A 20,650-nucleotide genomic window follows, 5' to 3' on the forward strand; every position below is an offset into this window, starting at 1 on the left:
TCGGACCTGTTGAAGCTTCTGCAGTTTTGCTTGAAGAACACGTACTTCATCTTTCGGGGAACTGTCTACAAGCAGGTTCATGGCACCGCCATGGGAGCATCTATCTCGGTCACAACCGCAAACCTCACAATGAAAGCACTGGAAAGCCGCGCTTTGGCTTCGTTCGAGCCGCGCCCGAAGGTCTTCCTGCGGTACATTGATGACTACTTTTGCATAATCAAAAAGAATGCCTTGGCTGATTTCACGAACCATTTGAACAGCATGGAAGATTCCATCCAGTTTACCGTCGAGGAGGAGATTTCTGGCCGTCTTCCTTTTCTGGACGTCATGGTGGAGCGACGTGATGACCGCCTATCATTCAAGGTGTACAGAAAGGACACGCACACAGGCCAGTACCTTCACTTTAATTCAGTCCATCCTACGTGCCATAAGCGCTCCGTCGTTTCTACCCTCGCCCGTCGTGCGGAAAGAATATGCTCGAAACCCGAAGAAAAAGCCTCTGACATACGCCAAGTGCGAGGCGAGCTCAACAATTGTGGCTACCCACAGCACTTCGTGAACGCTGTAATACAGCAGACAACAAGACCAGCTCAGCCCGTTCGCCTACCTTGCCGTGCCCGAGCTGTAATACCCTATGTGCCAGGCGTGAGCGAGACATTGGCCCGCGTTTTTCGCACCTACGATGTGCATATAGCTGACGTGCCTGCGTGCAAGCTTCGTCACGAGTTGGTGTCCGTAAAGGACAAGCTAAAAAAGGAAAAGTTTCCCGGAGTAATTTATAAAATCCCCTGCTCAGACTGCGATCACTCCTACATAGGTGTAAGCGGAAACTTTGAAAGACGGCTGAATGAGCACAAGAATGATGTCAAGAAAAAGAAGGCTCGTTCCAACGCACTGGCTGAACACGTTGAAAACACGAAGCATGATACCGCTTGGGAAGAAGCGGCAATTATCGGCCGTGAGAAAAACTGGTTGTCACGCCAATATCTGGTCTCTTTGTTTATCCAGACAACAGATCAGACGCTCAACCGTAACATCGGCAATCTACCGCCCTCGTACGCTAGATGCCTGCGACGATTAGCACAACGTATTTAAGCTTTGTGTGCGAAAATTTTCCATCAGTGAACAAGACTTCCGTGTGGAAGTCGAAACGTCCTTCCATCTTGACAACACCTTTTGGTCGGCGCTTCGTTATTTTCGCCAATGTATTCACCCGACCAGACGAGATTTCGTCGAACCTTAGATTTCATAGTGCAATCTGATGCTTCTGTATTTTTGGTAACGATCTCTAAGCACTATCTTATGGAGATGATATATCGTTTTTCTTACGCGGGTAAATTTTTACGCTTAATTGAACGTTTGGTTCCGTTCCGGATGAATGGTTCAAAAACTTGTGATGTGAGTTTTAGTTGTGGAGCTCTACGCCAGTTGAATTTGCCGGTGTCGCATGAACGTGTGTTCTGCCCGAGTACATTGGTGTCGCATTAGGCTTGTACAAGCATAGGGAGAAACTATTCGAAAGATCGTGTACTGATTCTGCAGTACCAGCCTTAGACATTTGTCCCACATGGTCTGTCAATATTCGGCATAGCTACCGTCCGAATTATGTTCCTAAGAACGGAAGCGTTTTATGTTTTGGAGATTATTCCTCCACCAGGGTTTATATTTGCCTCTTTAACATTTGCCTCTTTAACATTTTCCACTTTAACATCGTAGTTGCGACTCCGGCCTGGGGTTTGTAGTGTGGTCTAATGAGACATGATTTCTTTCCCAATCTCTGTGCGCTGACAAACAGAAATCTATGTTTACGGTAGGCAGATTTTTTCCCTCTATGTTTTTCTGAAGCGCTTCCCTGCCCCCCTCCCGATAGTTATTCCTAACTTACTAACCAATTTAGCAAATCATTTGCGTGCGCTGATGATGTGCTCTAACTTTTGTGACCGCCCTTATATACGTGAGTCATACATGTGGTGCAACTTTGTTATGCGCTTTCTATGAGTGAATTTTTCCAAAGAGTTTTGTTTAGTGCCGCGAGAACGATTACAGAGGCTTGATTTCAAAGCGGTTCCTTCTGCCCATTTACTTTTCAACACAGTGGAATGTTGGAACATGATGTACTAGCATGGGTGAAAAAAAATTTCACTTTCACCATGCAGTAAGACTTTCTTCTACAAGATGCGCAAAAAGGCATTGCACGTGAAAACATGGCTTCAGATGGAATGCCCTCTTTCGAATTTTCTACAAACATGCCAGCATTGTTTCGTGTACTGTGAAGGCATAATTCTGGTTTTGATTGTTTTACAGATAACCTCTTAAAACGGGAATAATTTCCCTTGTCATAGTACTGCACGATACCTTACTGCTTTGCGATACGCTCATGAGCCTCTTATATACCGTTTCTGACTGCGCTGCAGAGCATATGAATAACTGTCATGATGGACCGACGTTGTCAAGTGTTGTTATGACAAAATCAAATTTCAATTCAGTGATTATTAATCTCACGGGACTGCACGACTAGACATACCTTAAACCGAAGTCGCACTCTCTCCTGGTGATAGAGTCAGCCCTTCCTTCCTGCCAGTGTTCTTTGCATGGATATCTTTAATGCTATAGCATTTAAGTTGCCGTCTTACAAAAGGGCCAATCGCCAAATTTTGTGAGTCCACCCAGTTTTTTCCGTGAAGAAAATCTATCATTAAAAACAACGTATTTAGGGTCATGTGAACCCATCGTAACAAGTCAGAAAGCACAGTCAAATGTGAAATTGTGGAGAACTCCCACAATCTAGCAGTTGGCCCGCCTGCAGAAAATTCGCCAGTTGACCACTCACCAAATCTGGCATTTGGCTCACCCCAAACTTGGTGGTTGGCATACCTTCAATGTTTGGCAGCTGGCCCACCCCGAAATTTTGGTATCAGCCAACCTCCAACATTTCAGAGTTAGTCCACGTACAAAAAAATTTCGCAGTTGGCCCTACGCCAAAGAATATCCCAATTCCCTCACCGCCAAACTTTCGGTGTTGGCTAGCTTCCAAAATGCTTGGTGTTTGGAGGTCGGTCAGCCGCAGATCGATACTGGACCACTGCCTATTTTTCTCACTTCGCGCAGCCTCCAAATTTGGCAGTGCGCCCACCTCCAAAGTTTGACAGTTGGCCTAGCCCCAAAAGTTTGGCAAGAGGACAACTCCCAATTTTAGCCCTCGGCCGACCAGCCAAATTTTTTGGTAGGCACACCCCAAAATTTGGCAGTACGCTAACCTGACATCAAGTTGGCTACATGGGTGGATTTGCAGTCTTAGCGCAAAAATTTTGCGTGATGTTAAAAGGGCGGAAAAATCTGGTTTCGACCAGTTTTTGCAGAAAGAGGAGGCTTGATGAGAAAATGGCGGGAAAATCTTTTTGCAAGCGGTTCATGGTGGGAAACGCTGGTATATGGGCGGCGGCCCCTCCGTCAACCAGGAGCTCAAGGATAGGGAGGCCGCATGTCGGCGTCTCTCTGAAGTGGTTCTCTGTGTTTTCCTCTGCATAAAAAGTTGTCACCAACGGCACACAGTTTAATCGCAAGGAAGAAATCGGAATTGCAACGTAGACGGCAAAACTGTCAACCTAAAAGCTATCGCGTTTTCTTCGCTATGAAATAGTCCAGATGGACACTAATTATTATATGCCTTTCATGCTGATTCCTGAAGGTTGGTGTATATAGGTCATGTACACAGAACAATATTGTACTATAATGATACCGTCTTTGAAAGAAAGCTGGAGCCCAGTGGCCGAGCATTGCCCCATACATATAAACATAGGAAACAGGTCTTTTCGCTGCTTTCCAGTGCTATTTTTTTCCTAAAAAACTATGTATTAGCTTTTTTTGATGCAGCAGTAATCTAGATCCTTGTTTCATATTCTTGGTGTTGTGTAGGAACAAAAGCCGTTTAAAATACGATGATATTATTGTGCAAGCCGGGCTACCCAATCGCCATTTTATACAGAAAGTCTTCTACCTCGCCACTGAAAATATTAGAATCATTTTACCAACGGCAAAAATACATGTGAAAAACATAATACTACTTCGGTGAGTACATGTCTGCCAACAAATCACGTAGGTCGCAATTTGTCATCGAGCTGAGAAATGCCTGTCTTCCATTATATTTCCAGCATCAACCGACAGCGGTTGGACCGGAATGTAGCCAAATTCATAAAGACGCGCGAAGAACTCCGTCATGTTTCAGTCGAATTAGTATGTACTCATTTTACGATGTTTTTATGCATTCTTCAGCGTTCAGTATTATTCAGAAATATTAGGAGAAAGGAAACATACCCGGAAAAAATCTATCCCAGAAATACCAGAATTGCTGGAGGAATAAGAATACAAGAGCTTTTAATTAGTGCTTCTGATGAGAACTCATCGCGATTTCAAAACGATGATTAGCCGCGCAAGTATTCACATACCTGCATTTAAATATTCCCACTCTGCTTGCTGGATTTACTTTCTTTTACAGGAACCTCGCACCAAACCTTTTCACTACCATAACTTTTTGAAACAAAGACCAGAAGCGGATCAGACTCCTTCTGAACTACAAATCACAAAACGAACTGATAAAGTCCGAATGCACGATGGAAGTCTCTCCGAAAAATTTTCAAAATGACAAACACAGAACGTCTCCAGTTCGATGGAAGGCCGGTGATCCCCAGAGCCCGTTTCCTGCCAGCGTCCAGAGCCCACCGGCGCGTCTGCCTTTTTTGCGATGTTGTAATATCGCGTTGGGCGGCTCCGCTCCACGCTCAAGCGCGCCGCCGAGCCGGCGGCGGGCTCCGTGCACAGCTAGAAAGGAAAGCCCCGCAATTTGTGGGCTACCGGCCGCCGATCGCTTGCGCTGCCGCTTCAAAGAACGCCACAGCGCTCATTTCTAAGCGCCGTAAGCGGCGATAGACCTCTCGCCAGCCAGCTCCTTCGCCACGTGTCCCTCCCTCTCCCCCGCCCGTTCTAGCTTCTCTTTCCCTTAGACTAATTCTTCCACTTTTGTTTCGTTCAGTGAACTGTATTTTTTCCTGGCTACATAATATCCAGTTCTACGGCTTCTCATCTAACTGCCGAAACGAGGCTTGTGGTTGTTGCCTTTTTACGCTGGCGTTGTTTCCACAGCGGCGGAAATGGCGGTGATAAGAGAAAAGCTGCGCTGGTTCTTACCTTTTGGTCGATCGACCCGCCATCTAAAGGCGTCAGCGCTGTCCGGGCTTCAACAAAGGGCCTCCTTACCGGCCTGCCGGTGTGGCCTTCCGCTCGGCACAACCTGCTTTTAGTACGGCAGGCCTCGTCTCCGTGCACAGGGCGCCGCAAATTTGTTCCCGTGTTGTCCGGCCAACGCCACGCACGAGCGGCGCGATAGGGCTTAACCCTTTGTTAGGCCTGTCGCAATCGTGTTACATGGTGTCCAAGGCGAAACAGCTACAGTGGGGCTGACTTAGAGGAGATAAGAGCGGCCATTCCAGTGATAGCCGGTCTAATTCTCTCTCTGAACATTTATAGACGTCGTATACATGTAAACAGGGCAGCAGATGCGCTGAGTTTTGTTGGGTTTCTTGTTTGGTTTTGTATTTGTGGCACAGTGCAACCGCGTGGAAAATGCGTATAATCAACTGCTTATTTTCAACAAGCCTTGTTACTACCTACGATCTAAGTTTCCATAGACAGACAACTTGCATCAAAAGAACTGTCCTGCATTTTCAAGTCAACCTTTCGTAGCTGGCATAGAAGTCTGCCCGTGACAATCAGAGCGGCTGATGTTTTGGGGGGCCACCCGTGCACTCTTCCTTCCTTGCTGATCGTGCCATTTCGCACTGGCTTTGCGGACCAGTTTTTGCGAACTTATCTTTCTTTTAAATCCTCGCTAGTTAGTGTAAGGCCAAACTTAAATTTCGCACTGTAACGCAACATGTCACTCGGTGCGCCCAGCAACAGGAAGAATTTTTCTTTAACTACAAAGTTTCCGAGAAAGTTGTGTAGCTTTCCTCTGCAGCCGTATGGCTGTGTTTGGGTGGATGACAATGAGTAATTACTCCCTTATTGCAAATCTACTCCACCTTGATGGATTTCCCTTAAACATTTGACCAAAACACGTTTCTTAAACTATTCTGATTTACCAATGACTGGTTGTCCACTCTACTCTATTAAGATTGGAATTTCCATAGATCACAGTCCTAGTGTTTATAATATATGGCACAAATCTGGCATATATCTTGGCAAACGACATCTTTCTGCATTTTGCTCTGTGCTTCGACCACGTCTCATGTTTTGCATGGATTTTAGGCGTACTAGTAATCCCAGGTCCTGGACACAATTACGTTTAAAGTGGCAAGCGGTTGCGTATCTTTTATATGAAAAAGAATTGGGCAACCCTTTCGTTCCATCGTTGCAGTTAGTCAAAAAGGACGCGATAACTAGACGACCACAAAACGGACGAGGACGAGATACAAGCGCTTGTGTCGTCGTCCGCTTCTCCTCTTTGTGGTCGCCTTGTTCGTGCTTCCATTTTGAGAAGAACAACGCACAACTCACCTAATTCTCTACCCTGTTTAGTTGCAGTTCATCGCTTTCTTCTCGCCGTACGTCCATCTCATGATGTCGCAGAAGTCTTGATGTGAACTTTAATTTTTTAAGGGCGGCAAAACTAAACGGCAGACTGAAAGCAACGCCCGAGACACTCACGTAGGCGCACTATCAAGTGACAATTTATTACTTCCTGCACATAATAAGTAACTGCGACCAAGCGATAAGCATCAAGAGCTTGTGTACTTTCACACAAAGCTTGAAAAAAAAAAGAGAAAATTTATAAACTGGCATTTTTTTCGTTTACGGTTTGAACCTAAGTGTGCCAACTACTTCGCCGATAAAGGCACTGAGGGATCATTTCTGGATGGTTATCGCTCGGCCGCCGCTACTTATTCAAAGAAGTAATAAATAAACTGTCACTTGTACGTATGCAAAAGTGAGTCTCTTGGGTTCTTCTCTGTGTGCCATTTGCTTCAAGCGCCTTTTCGTAAAAAAAAAATATAAGCCAATTCTCCCAGCATTACGTGTGAAACTGATTTCAACGATCGGTTGTGAAGGCAGCGGCCAGAGTATAGCTCTCAATTATGTCGGAGAGCTGGAATACATGGGTAATGCAGACTGTTGGCCCAGTTGGTGAACGGCCATATCAGGGAAAACTTTGCGCGGAACAGATGCGACAAAGGAAGGAAAAAAATGATGGTCTATTTGAGCTGTTAGGTCAAATGCGAATTAGGTGCTAGACAGGGTAAAAGAAATGAGGGGCTCGTTTAACAAACATATGAAGGAAGCCAACTGTCAGCGAAACCAAGGTGCATAGGGGAATGTTTCTCTTTTTTTTTTACTACGAATTAAAAAAAATAAAAACGTTCCTCTATGCACCTCGGATCCGATGACTGTTGGCTCATATATATATATATATATATATAAATATATATATATATATATATATATATATATATATATATATATTGGACACTTTGCCCACCACTCGGTGAGCAGCTGAGCAGCCTGCCGAAAACCCGCTTTCAGACAAACGTACAGGCAAACACACAACGGCTAAATGCAGGGAATGTTCACTATAAGTGCTCCTAGCGCACTCAGGAACGGAGTCGAGCGCAAATCAAATGGCATGAATAGACTCCAGTGTTTGCAGTGTGGGCACGGCTACACCGTGAAACGTGTCAGATATCGACATAGCGCAGGAAAAGCTCGTGACGCCCCTCCGAGTGGCCCCGTAGGAAATGGATGCCTACGCTTCTACGAATACTAAGGACAAGATTCCTCTCCACCGGTTTTCTCGCGCGTACGAAATGGGATTACAGCGAAGACCGCCCATCTCACCAACTCGTGAATTGTCAGGAATATTTTCGACATTTCGCTACCAGCCAAAGAACGACATCTTTCTGAAGGTGTCTTAGGTGCCCGCGTACTCTTGACATCGAATGCTACAGTGAGGCTCCTAGGGAGCCGGAATATGGCATTCTCTCATAATGCGCTTGCCACATCGGTGGCCACAAACAGACCAGCAGCTGACTTCTCCGTTTTCTGGCACATTGCCAGGCAGCGACGCCTCATTGCAATTCCAGACCATACACGAGAAAATTGAAGGATTGCCGTAACGGGCTGGTGCATCCGGTTTAGGTGATTCCAGAGGTACTACCGAAGCGCATGCACGCATAATTCTGGCAGTTCCCAGCGTGATTGGCACGACGAGAGATTACGTTCCAAGGAGCCAGGAAATGCGTGCGTCTCGCTGTTCCGGGCAAGCCTCCCAAAGTCCTCGTACGACAGATCATGTTCAATGTCCGACGAACGACGAAGTCGCTAGAATGAATATCGTTTACCGCCTTGACTGCAGTGAAGCGACAATCCCCACGTACGCTGAATATTGGAAGTTGAAGGTTCCAGCCACTGATGAACACACAGAGTTAAATTTTAACGTGAACTGCCCGTCTTCGCAAGATACTAACCCCCTTATGCCCTTTTTTTACCCAGGGCTTAGCTTTCTTCGCAAATATTTCTGTCGCAACTTCCACAGATATCTGAGCAAGCAACCCAGTGGCCACAGACTGTAACTGAGGGACACCGCCTGTGCTAACCTTCTTTCACTTCAGCCCGCATACCCCTTGGAGGATAGCGTGGCAACGCCTGCCTATATGCAGCCACGACGATAGTTCATTTATTTCGGTGTTGTGGAAGCCCCCTACCCCTTTTTATCAAAATTCCCGCGTCTTCGTCTCTTTTGATTTCTCTCTGGCTGCGTAAATGTTACCGCGCCTGATGAAACAAACACATTCCTGGTACCGCATTTGACACGCTGCCGATTTGTCCCGACTGCATGCGTCACAGTCTGCTTACAGTTGGCGATAAAAGTCTCTGGACAACGTGCTTCGCAAACGTAGCCAATAGCTCTCTTATTAGCCGTTGGCTGGATACAACACTTGAGGAGATGAAAGAACTGGATTTTGACTTTTACCTTCCCAAGTGTGGGTCACCAGCCGGCCGTTAAAAAAAGAGCTATCTATTTCGTTTACGGAGCACCCGCCCGAGAGATGTTCCAACCCGGCTGTACTTATCTCCCCTTCTCTATTTACTCAGTCCAGTATTGAAGCGAAAAGCTTCACTAGGCTCAACACCGGGCTTCGCGTGAGCCACACTACAGATTTGCTACAGCTGCGCATGCGCGAAACCGAGTGACGTCAGGCGGAGCGTAGGTGTTCGCTGCTGCCGCAGCCATCGTAGCCGCCCCGAGCTGACTCCGTCGTCTGGCCGTGAAACCGAGCGACGTCACGCGGAGCGCAGGTGGCCGCTGCTGCCGCAGCCGTCGTAGCCACCGCGCGAGAGGAGGAACAATTACAAATGGAGCGAGGAAGAGACAACGCGCTCACGAGACGCCAGAAGAACACCAGAAGAACGCGCTGCATGACTCGAGAAGCGTCGTAACGAAGATGTGGCTAGAAGTCATGCCACGTCCCGAAGTGACTGTTCAACTGTGGAAGAGACCGGTTTGAGTTCTCTAGAGCGTCGGAATCAGACGCTGTGTAGACGACGTGCCGAGGAAACGAAGCTTTCGCAACTATGGTTAACCAGAGCTAAACCACAGCCAATTTTTTTACACCCACTCAACCTCTTTTCTTCTAAACCTAATTCACTCTCTCGGTTGCATGACGCCGCTACACGGTCGGCGATTCGGGTGGGGTGGGTTTCCCGAACTGCCAGCTTTAAGAAACCTTGGTAGCCTCAGCAGAACTGCCGCGCCCTACATTGATGGGTGTTGCATTGAGAGAATTTCTACATTACACCTGTATATATAACGCAGTTTGGTGTCACGCACCCTTGAGCTTTTCCTGACCCAGGCTTCCGTTCTCAGCAAGGCAAAAGAATAGCTGCATATGGCGTTTCTTCTGATTTCGGCCATAGTAGTCAATGGTACAGCTGTTTCGTACCACAGACACTGCCATTACCTTCAAAAAACAAGAAAATATGATGTTAAGTTAAAGCTTTAACCCGCAATAAAATGTCCAGTTAAAGTTGTCATGTTGCCGCCGCGGTGGCTGAGTGGTTACGGCGCTCGGCTGCTGGCCCGAAAGACGCGGGTTCGATCCCGGCCGCGGCGGTCGAATTTCGATGGAGGCGAAATTCTAGAGGCCCGTGTACTGTGCGATGTCAGTGCACGTTAAAGAACCCCAGGTGATCGAAATTACCAGAGCCCTTCACTACGGCGTCCCTCATAGCCTGAGTCGCTTTGGGACGTTAAACCCCCATAAACCATAAAGTTCTCATGCTACCGCTACTTTACACGAGGATCACTGAAATTAACCTTGACAGCAAATGAAAAGGTGGTAAATCGGTACTTAGACAACAAAATGTAGTTAGGCTATTTGGTGATAGGAGGAAATTATGAAGAAAAAAAAGCGTGTGTGTTGACTCTTCCTTCTCATCTGTCTACGAGCTATTTTTTTCTTCATTATATGCCAAAACTGACTCCAGACTGAATGTCCAGCTAAAGCAAGTTTCCGTCACCCTGTATGCCTGCACTTCCTTTGCTTTCATCCGACCCAGCCGTAGAGTGTTCCTGTGTTAGTCAAAAAGATGCGCTGAGTTCCTCTTTCCGCCGGACAGAAAGACTATTTAGAAGGCATCACATGATCATATTTTACTTCCACGCTTCATCAGGGTTAGGTGCATGAGAATTCTTTGAGAGCAGAGAACTAAGGCGGTTTGTTGTCTTCCAGCAATTTTTCGGGCAATACACACGATGGAATGGCAAGGGTATACAAAGGCCTACGCTAGGCCTTGTGTACATTCGTGCACAGTATGAAAGGGAACAAGAGTTTTGCATTAAATTGGGATTTAACTTATTATTCACAATGTTTAAGAATGACTTTAGCCCATTATACGCTATGGAGAAAAAAGAAGAAAGCAGAAAAACTGTGCTTCCCATGCTTTATAATGGAGTAATGAATAAATGAATGTACAAACTTTCTTTGCTTTCATATTGCACACGGCTGTACTTCTTTCGTGCACTTGTATGTACTTCTGTAAATGCTGTGCAAGTGTTAAGTATTGGGGCGGGCACACCAATAGAGAAAAATAAAAGCAGCAAGCGCACTCACCCTTTTCTTGGTGAGAGACTGACATCTGACGCAGTTTGCAAACGCACATTCCTTTCATTGAAGTCGGCGCTCAGCATGTGTCTCGCGTCACTGTAACCCGTTCAAGCTTACAAGCATAAATGAAAGCAGCTTGTCCCCAGCCGGTAGCAAACCAGCACTTTTTAGAAGAAATCGAGAGGCACTCTATGATTGCAATCAAGATAAACTTCGTTTTATTGTCAACGTTCTCAAAAGAAAGAAAACCAGCAGCAAACACACAAACGTATGGCACATTTCGCGTAGAAAGGTAATATAGATTACACATGCGCGTCTGTGACAGAGAACCAATGATCCGAGCACGCAACCAGGCTTCATATACATCTTCTGTACGTCGGCGCGGCGTACTCGCCTCTGCGTCATCGCGCTCTCCTCTGCGGGGGTGTTGGTGCGAGCCCTTGCAAACAATCTAAAGAGAAGGGCGCTCATGTAACGATAAGAATAATGTGATGATGACAACCACGCTATTATCATCGGTGTAACGTCAAATGTCAACGCAGTCACTGTCTGTACACGGGAGACGCGAATGGGATCGGGGCCGTTATGAGGACACAGCTGAGATAGCGAGGTTGACCGAGAGAGAAGGTCAGTACAAGAGTCTCAAGTGTGGGAGTGGGGAAAGGATGGGAGGGGGGAGAATCCGACGCGGGGCATAGAAAAATAACATCTCCAGGATAGTCTTGAAATTTACAAGATCAACGACGCGACACGCGCGAGTCGCTAACACTTGTTGATCGCCACTTGACGAAATCATCCCAGCTGATGGTGCTTCGCTGCCCGCTAATTCTTCACTGTCTTCATTCCATTCTTGGGATCGCAGTCAGCTGAAGCTTTTCCGGTTGCGCTTGAGAACTGTGAGAAAGGAAGACAGAAAATAATAAAGCATAAATGTGTGACGCTGCCTGTACAGTGTACTACCGGCACTTTTCAAAGCGCGAATGGTTTAATTAAAAAACAACACATTGTACACATATTTATTATTTTCTCAGTAGGAAATCGACACCAAATTCTAGTCATTTTCCTGGAACTCAGAAAAACTGTTCATCTTGTGGCATGAAGTACATTTGCAGCACCGTTGTGCGAATTCGAAAATCGCAATGAAAACTCATTTTGCTAGGGCGTTTTCTGACATTATAATGATTTTACAGAAAGAAAAGTCCAGAGCAAAAGAATTTCATCTTTAAAAAATAAACTTTCTCGTGTGCGCTGTTCACAGGCATTTGCCAGCTAGTCTTTTCTCTGTTGTTCACTGCACTGGAGTGGTAACTTTCTCATCTATAGCATTCTAATTGTCATTCGCTCGCTAAATATCATTCCCAGAGAAAGAAAGCTAAAGCTGGTAATTAGGAGGCCATGACAAGGTTACATAAGCACTATTAGACGCGTAATTTAGCGAATAAGTCTCATTATTTTCTATTGTGAGCCATAGGCACGTCACTAAGGGACTTGCCATTCCTTATGTCTTAGCCACAGTATAGGTAGCTCAATCATAATTTAAGTAGCTTTTTTTGTACATAGCAGAAATAACAGCGCTGGCACCATGAAATTTATGCTGTTAATAAGAAAAAATAGGAAAAACTGTGCAACCTGAAATTCGCCTGGCGAAGGTTTGCTTCGTCATTCTTATTAGTGTCTTAACTACTGCGAAGTCATTTTTTAGTTCCATTCTGCAACAAACGCAACCTTCAGCTGTGCATTTATTTTCGTTCGTAACATATTTTTTTGTGTGTCGTTTGCCGCATATTTTCAACTGAACATATGTGGCGTCATGCGAAAATCACTGTGTGGGGGCAACAACGTCATTTTTTTCTCTTTTGATGCACGCAAGAAGAAATGAAAACTTTTACTTATAAAAAAATTACCACTTGCAAATAAAAATGTGAGCCCTATAGCATGGCTTTGTACACAGCCGTTTCTAACTCAGATTTCTGCTATTTAACTATGAAAGACAAATGAAATCGGGCTAGAAAACATTCAAAAGAAAACAGGAGCGTTTAAAGCACGTCTTGTTTAAAACCGCCCGATTTCGTTCCGGGCAAACCATTAACCACAGTAAGGCTTTTCAAGCCATGAAAACCCGACCTTGTCACCTCAAGGAGGCCTGCTTCAAGTATAGCTTCATGAATGCCGTATTTTTACCCGTGTTGGATAACCTGTTCTTTTCTTGTTTCTCTGTCTCAGGGTGACCTGCACGCGAATCAATGCAAGGCGAGGCACCATCGCGGCTAAAACCTCAAAATTAGAAGCCGAAACTACGCCAGCAACACTACTGCAGCCCGTCGCGCACTCTGATCACCTTAAGGTAATCGTAAAGTACGGCAGTTGCCATCGTAAATCTTGCACGCGTTCCTTCCCGAGAGAGCCCCGCAAAAGGCCGATATGAATATAAGAAGACAGCTCCGCCCCGGCCTTACAGTGTCAATAGCACTTTCGAGCCATAGTGGTCAAATACTTGTAGCTCATCTTGTCGCCGAGAGCAGGTGGAAACATGAACCGCATTTCAGGACAGACTTCGCACCTTCTAAGAGTGCTGTCTCCCGAAGTGGCTAGTTTACAGACGGACGCGCTTCCTTCTGGCGATTCGACGTGTTGAGCGTCAGTGATGCCGAGGCCGTAGCCGCGCCGTAGCGTTCATTCGAACGCTCACAACGATGAATCAAGGACATGAACAATAAAGCGGAGTTAGGCACTCTTCTTTTATGACCATGCCGCACCTGTTTGTTGTTTTTTCATAACCTGACGCGCACACAAACGCAACAGTGAGAGCGGGAATATCCTCCCACATTCCCATCCTCACGCACGTCATCCATGTGCCCCGGCTACCTAGAAATGTGGAGAGAAACTTGCAGTAACAGTCAATAAGGAGTTTGACTAGGGAGTCCCTACCGATTAAGGGGATAAGGGAATAGAGAGGCGCCAGTGTGGTTGTGCAGAACAATAATGCCTCTCGGGTTATTGTCCAACGCATGGGCACAGGCGCCTCTATATTTCACTCTTCCCATAATCGGTAAGGTCTCCCTATACTAAACCTCAATAATCCTACGCACTGCAGTCGCTAACAATGCTTCCCCCGTCATTCGAGAGCCATCGAAAGCTCGCAAGACGGGCTGGTTACTTCAATGTGCGCTCAGCTGAAATCTATTGGGACGAAGATTTCAGGAATGGTTGACCTCAGGTTCAGCGATGTGTTTGCTTTTGAGGTTCGGCGTGAGGCATGGCATCATGCTTCCTCTGGGCGGCTAACTTAACCTTCCAACCATTCTTTCGTTATTTTGCGGCTTTTCAAGTTACAGCTCGACCTGTACAACTTATCTACTAATATGCGAGTGAATACAGTGTTTTAACCGTACGACCCAATAATGCATTGAGATACGCAAGAAACAAAATCTACTTATCAGGCGGTCCTCCTTCTGCTTCAAGCAGAAACACGCCTGAGATACTGTCTCTACTAGATGCTCATGCACTTCGTTCTGCCACACATAGAACGTAAAAAGCAAAAATATTTAAAACAAGAGAAATATCTTCAGAGAAAATCTCTAAGGTCATAGAGTATGCACATACACAAAAATATATTAACATGCAAGAAACAAAACAAAAAGAGCCTGCTATTTGAAGTAACGAATTATAAAGTGTTAACTCACATCGTGAAGCAGGCGGCAGTTGTAGAGTTTTATTTCTTCTTCCTCCTCTTCCGTTGAGCCTGAGATAACCACGGCGATTAAAACGCCGCTAGTCACCGCGAGTTGAGTTTTGAGTGTCACTCGTGCAGTGTTCACGTATCTACAGCATTATGTTGTCGACTGTTCCGAGGTGGCGCTTGAGCGTCTCTGAGCTTGTCGACTGTTCCGAGGTGGCGCTTGAGCGTCTCTGAGCTTCTGACTTCTGGGAAACGAAGAATCTTCCTTCTGACGACAGAACTCTGTAAGCGCTCATGTTTGGCGCAACACGCACAAAGTCACGCGCCCGGACACGCCACAACACTTTCCACAGTTGCTGTGCGTCCTTCGTTCAGACGGCGCCTCACTGGCAGGTCCCTCTTGAACGGTTCTCCACTACGTTAACTGCGGAATAGAGCACGTCCTGATGAAGATCCATGCCAGCACGAGCGCTCGGCTGACGTTAAGACAAAAAACGCGCAGCCACACTCACTGAAGATGAACCAGTCTTTCCTTCACACCGATTAATGTTCATGTACACCATTTCTTCAACGCTATCACAGCACTCCGACAAAAGGCAAAGTTAAGAAAAAAAAATGACGAAAGTAAAGAAAAACGTTGTTCGGCATGCGACCCGACCAGCAGAGCTCGGGGAGGCGGGTCTTTGGCTCCTCCTCCTCCTACAGGTGACAGACGGTTTTATTACTCCGCTCGTGGACTAATCAAACAGGCGTCCACAAAAACGATAATCAGGCGGGAGGTCACCATCGCTGGAGTCCTGACGCTGTGATAGAGGGTGGGAATGGTTGCAGACACTAGCGCCCCTGGCGGTGTCGGGCGGCGGCTCATAGGCCGGTGCTCTTCTTAACGATCCACACCTGGTTGTCCTCCTTCGGGTAGATGGAGGATATCTGGAGCTGCGTGGCTTCCTGCGGACTGGCAGCCGTAGTGGATGGGCAGGCGTCTTCGTCCGTGGCGTCCTTCTTGGCCTCACGACCTGCAAGAGCGAAATACCCACTCGACGATGCTTGCAAGGCAACAACAACAGCTGCTTTAAGTGGTGCGCTTGCATGTGACAAAATTACTCTCTTCACAGAAATGCGGACTTTATTGAATATGTCAAGAAAAGGCTGCCGAATGTGTAGTCCGCCAGTACCCGGCTTTTGATCAAAATTTGCTCGCTGTACTTTTTCTCGATATTTAAACTTGGTAGCAGCATATCTGTATGTCGCCTGTTAGCCTTACCTCTATTTCTTTTCTAGTAATGACGAGTAAAGCATTGCACAGCATACGTCTATCTTGCAATAAGCCGCAAAGCATCAACGATATATCACATTGAGCTCGTAGCAGTAAATTTTTATGTAATATAGCGTCAGAAAATAATTTACGATATAAGTCAAGAAATAACCACTCCTAATATGGCTCAAAAGTTGGAAATTGTGCTCAGGTTAACTTCGTTTGGTTTGTGTACCTTTCTGCACAGTTTTCACCATTCCTTTGAGTAATGAGTGCAGAGCAGCTGCCCGCGGACGAGCAGTAAGAGAAGCCTTTTTTCAAAGCCTCATCAAGGCTGTTTCGCGAAAATTCTCCCGCTCAAACATGAATAATCCCCAAGAGAATTTCTATTCTTTCTGCCCCATTTGAAGGCAAAGAGTCTTCCACGAAGCTTCGGCGCTGCCAGAAAAAATTCACAAATTTGCCTTGACTGAGAATGACTGTAATAACCTAGTTAAGTTATAGCTAATTAATACAAGCGCCCTAAGTACACCAGATTAGGTCAGGGTGAACAAAGCGGCAAGCTCACTGAACGAGTAGTGTTCATTCTGATGCCTGCAGGCAAACTTTTATCTCTTTTTATGCGGCCGTCATCTATTTTTCGGGTAGGAGGCGTCTGTCGCAGCGTTTCCCGCACGGCTTCTAAGTCTTCGAGACGAAGGCTAAAATCAGGCCTGTGCGCCAGTCTTTGTTTCTATTCCCCTCCAAATTGAGCGAAGAGCCTGCGTGCCTCGGAATGAGTCTCCAGGTGATCTTTGTTTTAAGCCCTTGCCGAACCGACTGCTCTAGACAGTGCATTCGTTTCTATTTGGAAGTGGACTGCACACTTAATTTTCACTGCACTGCTGCCTTCGCGGAGTTAGGTGAAGAGCGTTGCGCAAACATAGGCATGTACAAACGCTGTTTTATTGGGAGGTGCCAGTGCGATTTACTTATCAGCGGGGTTCTCTTCAGGAAATGGTTACCATACAAAGTCTCAGTATACATGGCTAACGGTAAGATTTTTTGTTCACGTCAAGGGCATCTAGGGTACGCCTAGACCTGCTTTCCAATTTGTTTTGTATGTTGGCCTGGCCCAACAGACCACAGACCAACCTGTCGCACGAATGCGTACTTTGGACGTTCAGCCGCTATTTCTTTATCATCTGTCAGTCAACGATTAGTTGGCAAGAACGATAAGTGTACTTATCCCCCTAAACATAAAACATAAGCGCGCTCCAAACACGCACCAATAAAAGAGGTTCACCATATGCACTTCTGTATTTTAAGAGACTATTTAATTTCTCCACAAGCATATGCCTGCGATCTATGCCGAGGACTTCATCCCAGTCTATGTGATGCAAATAAATAATTCCTGTTATGTCTGTTAATTTATATATCTTACCTCACAGCATAATATGACCGTATTTTCGAAATTTAAATTACATGAGGTGCAATAATAAGAAAACAAGAAGAAAGCAACATGCATTTATGTTCTAGTAATGCACTGCTATATTTATCAACACAACAAGTTTCTGAATAAATGTAATTTAATAAAATGCAGTCAGTACACAACAGCATTCGAGAAGTGCAATGTGGCATTGGGGACAAAGTAATAGAAACATTGAACGCCATTTCAGCGAGCTCATTACGCAGAGTGCCTTCGCCGGAAGCATGAAGAATCACTAAAGTACAGCCTCTGTGAGGTCATGTGTCCTTTGAAGAATTTTTTTACGACTGAAGATTCAGTGTCCTTATGGAGAACGTTGCTTCACCTCTCATCGTCTTTGCAGAAAAAGAAAAATTTTACAAGATGACTTCGCAAGTGAGAATATTTTGTCTATAGGGAGCAATATGGTAACGAAAAAAAAGAAACCGATACGAAAGGATTCCGCAGAAAGTTGAACTGAAGTCTACCCTTCCGCAGGGTTATACAATAATAACGGCATAGAAATGCTGTTAACTTACACGGTACAGAAAACCCACAGACTGCACTTATATATCGTGTTTTAGAATTGGTTGTACCGCCATCAGATAAGCACAACGCTTTTCCTTGGAGCTGCCTTAGCAATAAGGCAAACTGTATGTTGCCTTTCCCCTTCTCCGGCCTCTCAATGATTGGGAAGAAAAAGAATTGGCTGCACCAAATACCCTTTTTCAAAAGACCAATGTCTTCCAAAACCTTTTTCAGCTTTTTCATTCGTTGAAAAAGTTTCAAAGTGCAAAGTTAAGCCTTGCAAGAGTAGTCATCTGGATGCTCCAAGACGTTAAGAATAGCATCACTCCGACTCTGCGCGAGTATTAATAAAAAACTCCTCTTGGAGACAGCCGCTCAAACAAAGGGGCGCCCATATTTGTTTTCAAGCCGTCCGGGACTGCCACTCAAGCTGCGCCGAAGCAGAAGCACACTCGCGCCTCTTTCGTGAGGCATTTTTTTCTTTTGAAAGCGATTTCTCGCAGAGAATCCGCGTTAATGGAGAGCGAAGGAAGCAGCAGAGACGGTGATAAATATGGAAGGAAGGACGAAGCCGTGTTTTGGAATGCGAACCTTTTTCGCGTTGCCACTGCGGCTGCACGGTCATTAGTCAAAGCCAGGGCTTTGTTCTTTAAAGTTCTTGAGAATGTAAGGACTAGAGAGGAGACGGTCAGGCAGTCTGCGCTTTCCTTGCTCATTCACCGGCCGTTGCCAGCGACTCGGTGTTCTCCTTGCCGGACGCAGACTTTTTCTTATTCTCTCGCCCAATCCTCATGGAGCTTTCGTGTTTAATTTTTATGGATGTTTCTTCTGAGCGAAAAACAAGGGCGCAATTCTTTCAACCAGCAGCGGGCCGGAACGATAAGATCTTTTAATTCAGCACGGTTGTTCTGCAAATGTTACCACTGGCGCCATGTTGACGGCGTGACACAAAGCTCGAAGAATTAAATTCCCGGCAGCAAAGTCAATAACAAAAATATTTCCTCCACGCAGACACCGTTCCAGACAGTTCTATTGACAAAAGTAAAGATGGCGCATGCCACCGCATTGCTTCATTTTCCCATACCACAGCGGCGCGTTAAGAAAACATGAGCAGAATTGTTATAAACGAGATATACTTTGGTGTTGAAAGACACGAGCTTTATGCGCGAGAAGTGCTCGAATACCTCTTTATTTCTCACTTTTGTATTAAAAGAAACTTAATTTTCTCTGTGGCATAGGCTTTGCCTGTTACTCAGAAAAAAAGTGATGATGAGAATGTTGCGAGTGTCGATATAAATTATTTTATTTATTTATTACATTTTCGCATCGCCTTACCACATTTCAGGGGCAAGAGGGGGGGGGGGGTTACAAAACATCGTGTGGAACTCAAAACCATGCGCACAAACAAACGCATCAAGTTTCACAGCGTGAAGAAAAAATCACTTTTGTAGATAGCAACAATTTCGGACGGCAATGTTCTCCATTTGCAGGACGCCCGTACAAAAAAGAAATAACAAAATGAGTTACTGTGAAAAAAGTACTGTTACATTTTTTGTTCGTGGCCCCTTCTTCGAGAAACATAGGAAGCAGGTTGCATGTATTTTTCACGGTATATACCTGTGTGTGAGTAATAGATACTATGGAATAGTTTAAGGCGAAGATTTTCCCGGCGGTGTTTCAATTGATGTCTTGGCATCTTGAACTTACATCTTCTCAAGTGTAGGAGAAAAGCGGTGGTTACTTCTTCAGGATTAACAGAACCGGAAACATTACAGATATATTTTAAGATTTAAATTTTCTTTTTTAGAAAGCTAGTGGTTATTGTACACGTATATTAAGGCCTAATGGTAAAAATGAAACAGAAAAGTATGATTATTATTTGCAGTCGCTGTCGCCCACACGACTAATGTAAATGTAGGCGAAACGAAATTTGCTGTCGCTGCCTTTTATCTTTATTATTGGACATGAAAGCTAAGTTTACGAAGTTAGGTCGATAGGCTCTATTTTGAGGTCTCAATTCTTCGACTTCACACTACAAATCGCCTGCCTACCTACCTGATTTAACATACTTCGTACTGTACAGTACTGCGCGGTACGGTAAGGTACGGTAGGTACGGTACTTTTTGGTATGGTATGGTATGGTATGGTATGGTATGGTATGGTATGGTACGGTACGGTACGGTACGGTATAATATGGTATGGTATGGTATTATGGTACAATATATGTGGTTTAACGCCTATCAGAGGAGCCGTAGTGACTGGTTCCGGATTAGTTTCGCCCATCTAGCTTTCTTTAACGTGCGTTGACTACACTGGCGCCTTGCATTTCGTCTCCATCGAAACCCGTCTGTCACCGTTGGTATCGCACCCGCGTTTTCGGGATCAGTTGTCGGACGCCGTTAGCACTGAGCCACCGAAGCGGGTCTAAAGCAACGTTAGCTTTCCTGCCTGATAATAAAAGGCAGTGATACGAAATTTCATTATGGAAATTTTGCAGCATTTGCGCAATAAAAGTGACCGGGCAGCTTTTCGGCCAAAGCGGCCATTCTATGTAGCCAATTCGAACTGACTGTGTGTTCTTCAAA

The 20,650-nt window shown here is 45.4% G+C and overlaps 1 protein-coding gene across 2 annotated transcripts in view; it reads right to left on the reverse strand.

Moving 5' to 3' along the window:
• Positions 1 to 15,143: 15,143 nt before the first annotated feature.
• LOC144124787 (nephrin-like) overlaps positions 15,144 to 20,650 on the reverse strand; it is a 359,910-nt gene continuing 354,403 nt past the window's right edge. The window contains exon 12 of one of the 2 annotated variants that reach the window (XM_077657663.1): positions 15,144 to 15,851. Coding sequence is in view for 1 of the 2 variants with exons in the window: in XM_077657664.1 (XP_077513790.1) it covers positions 15,700 to 15,851 (152 nt within the window). In the remaining variant the exon portion in view is untranslated. The remainder of the gene's footprint in view (positions 15,852 to 20,650) is intronic. The other variant, XM_077657664.1, reaches the window with a different exon arrangement.

The sequence above is a fragment of the Amblyomma americanum genome, chromosome 3, assembly GCF_052857255.1.
Source record: "Amblyomma americanum isolate KBUSLIRL-KWMA chromosome 3, ASM5285725v1, whole genome shotgun sequence".
NCBI classification, from domain to species: domain Eukaryota; kingdom Metazoa; phylum Arthropoda; class Arachnida; order Ixodida; family Ixodidae; genus Amblyomma; species Amblyomma americanum.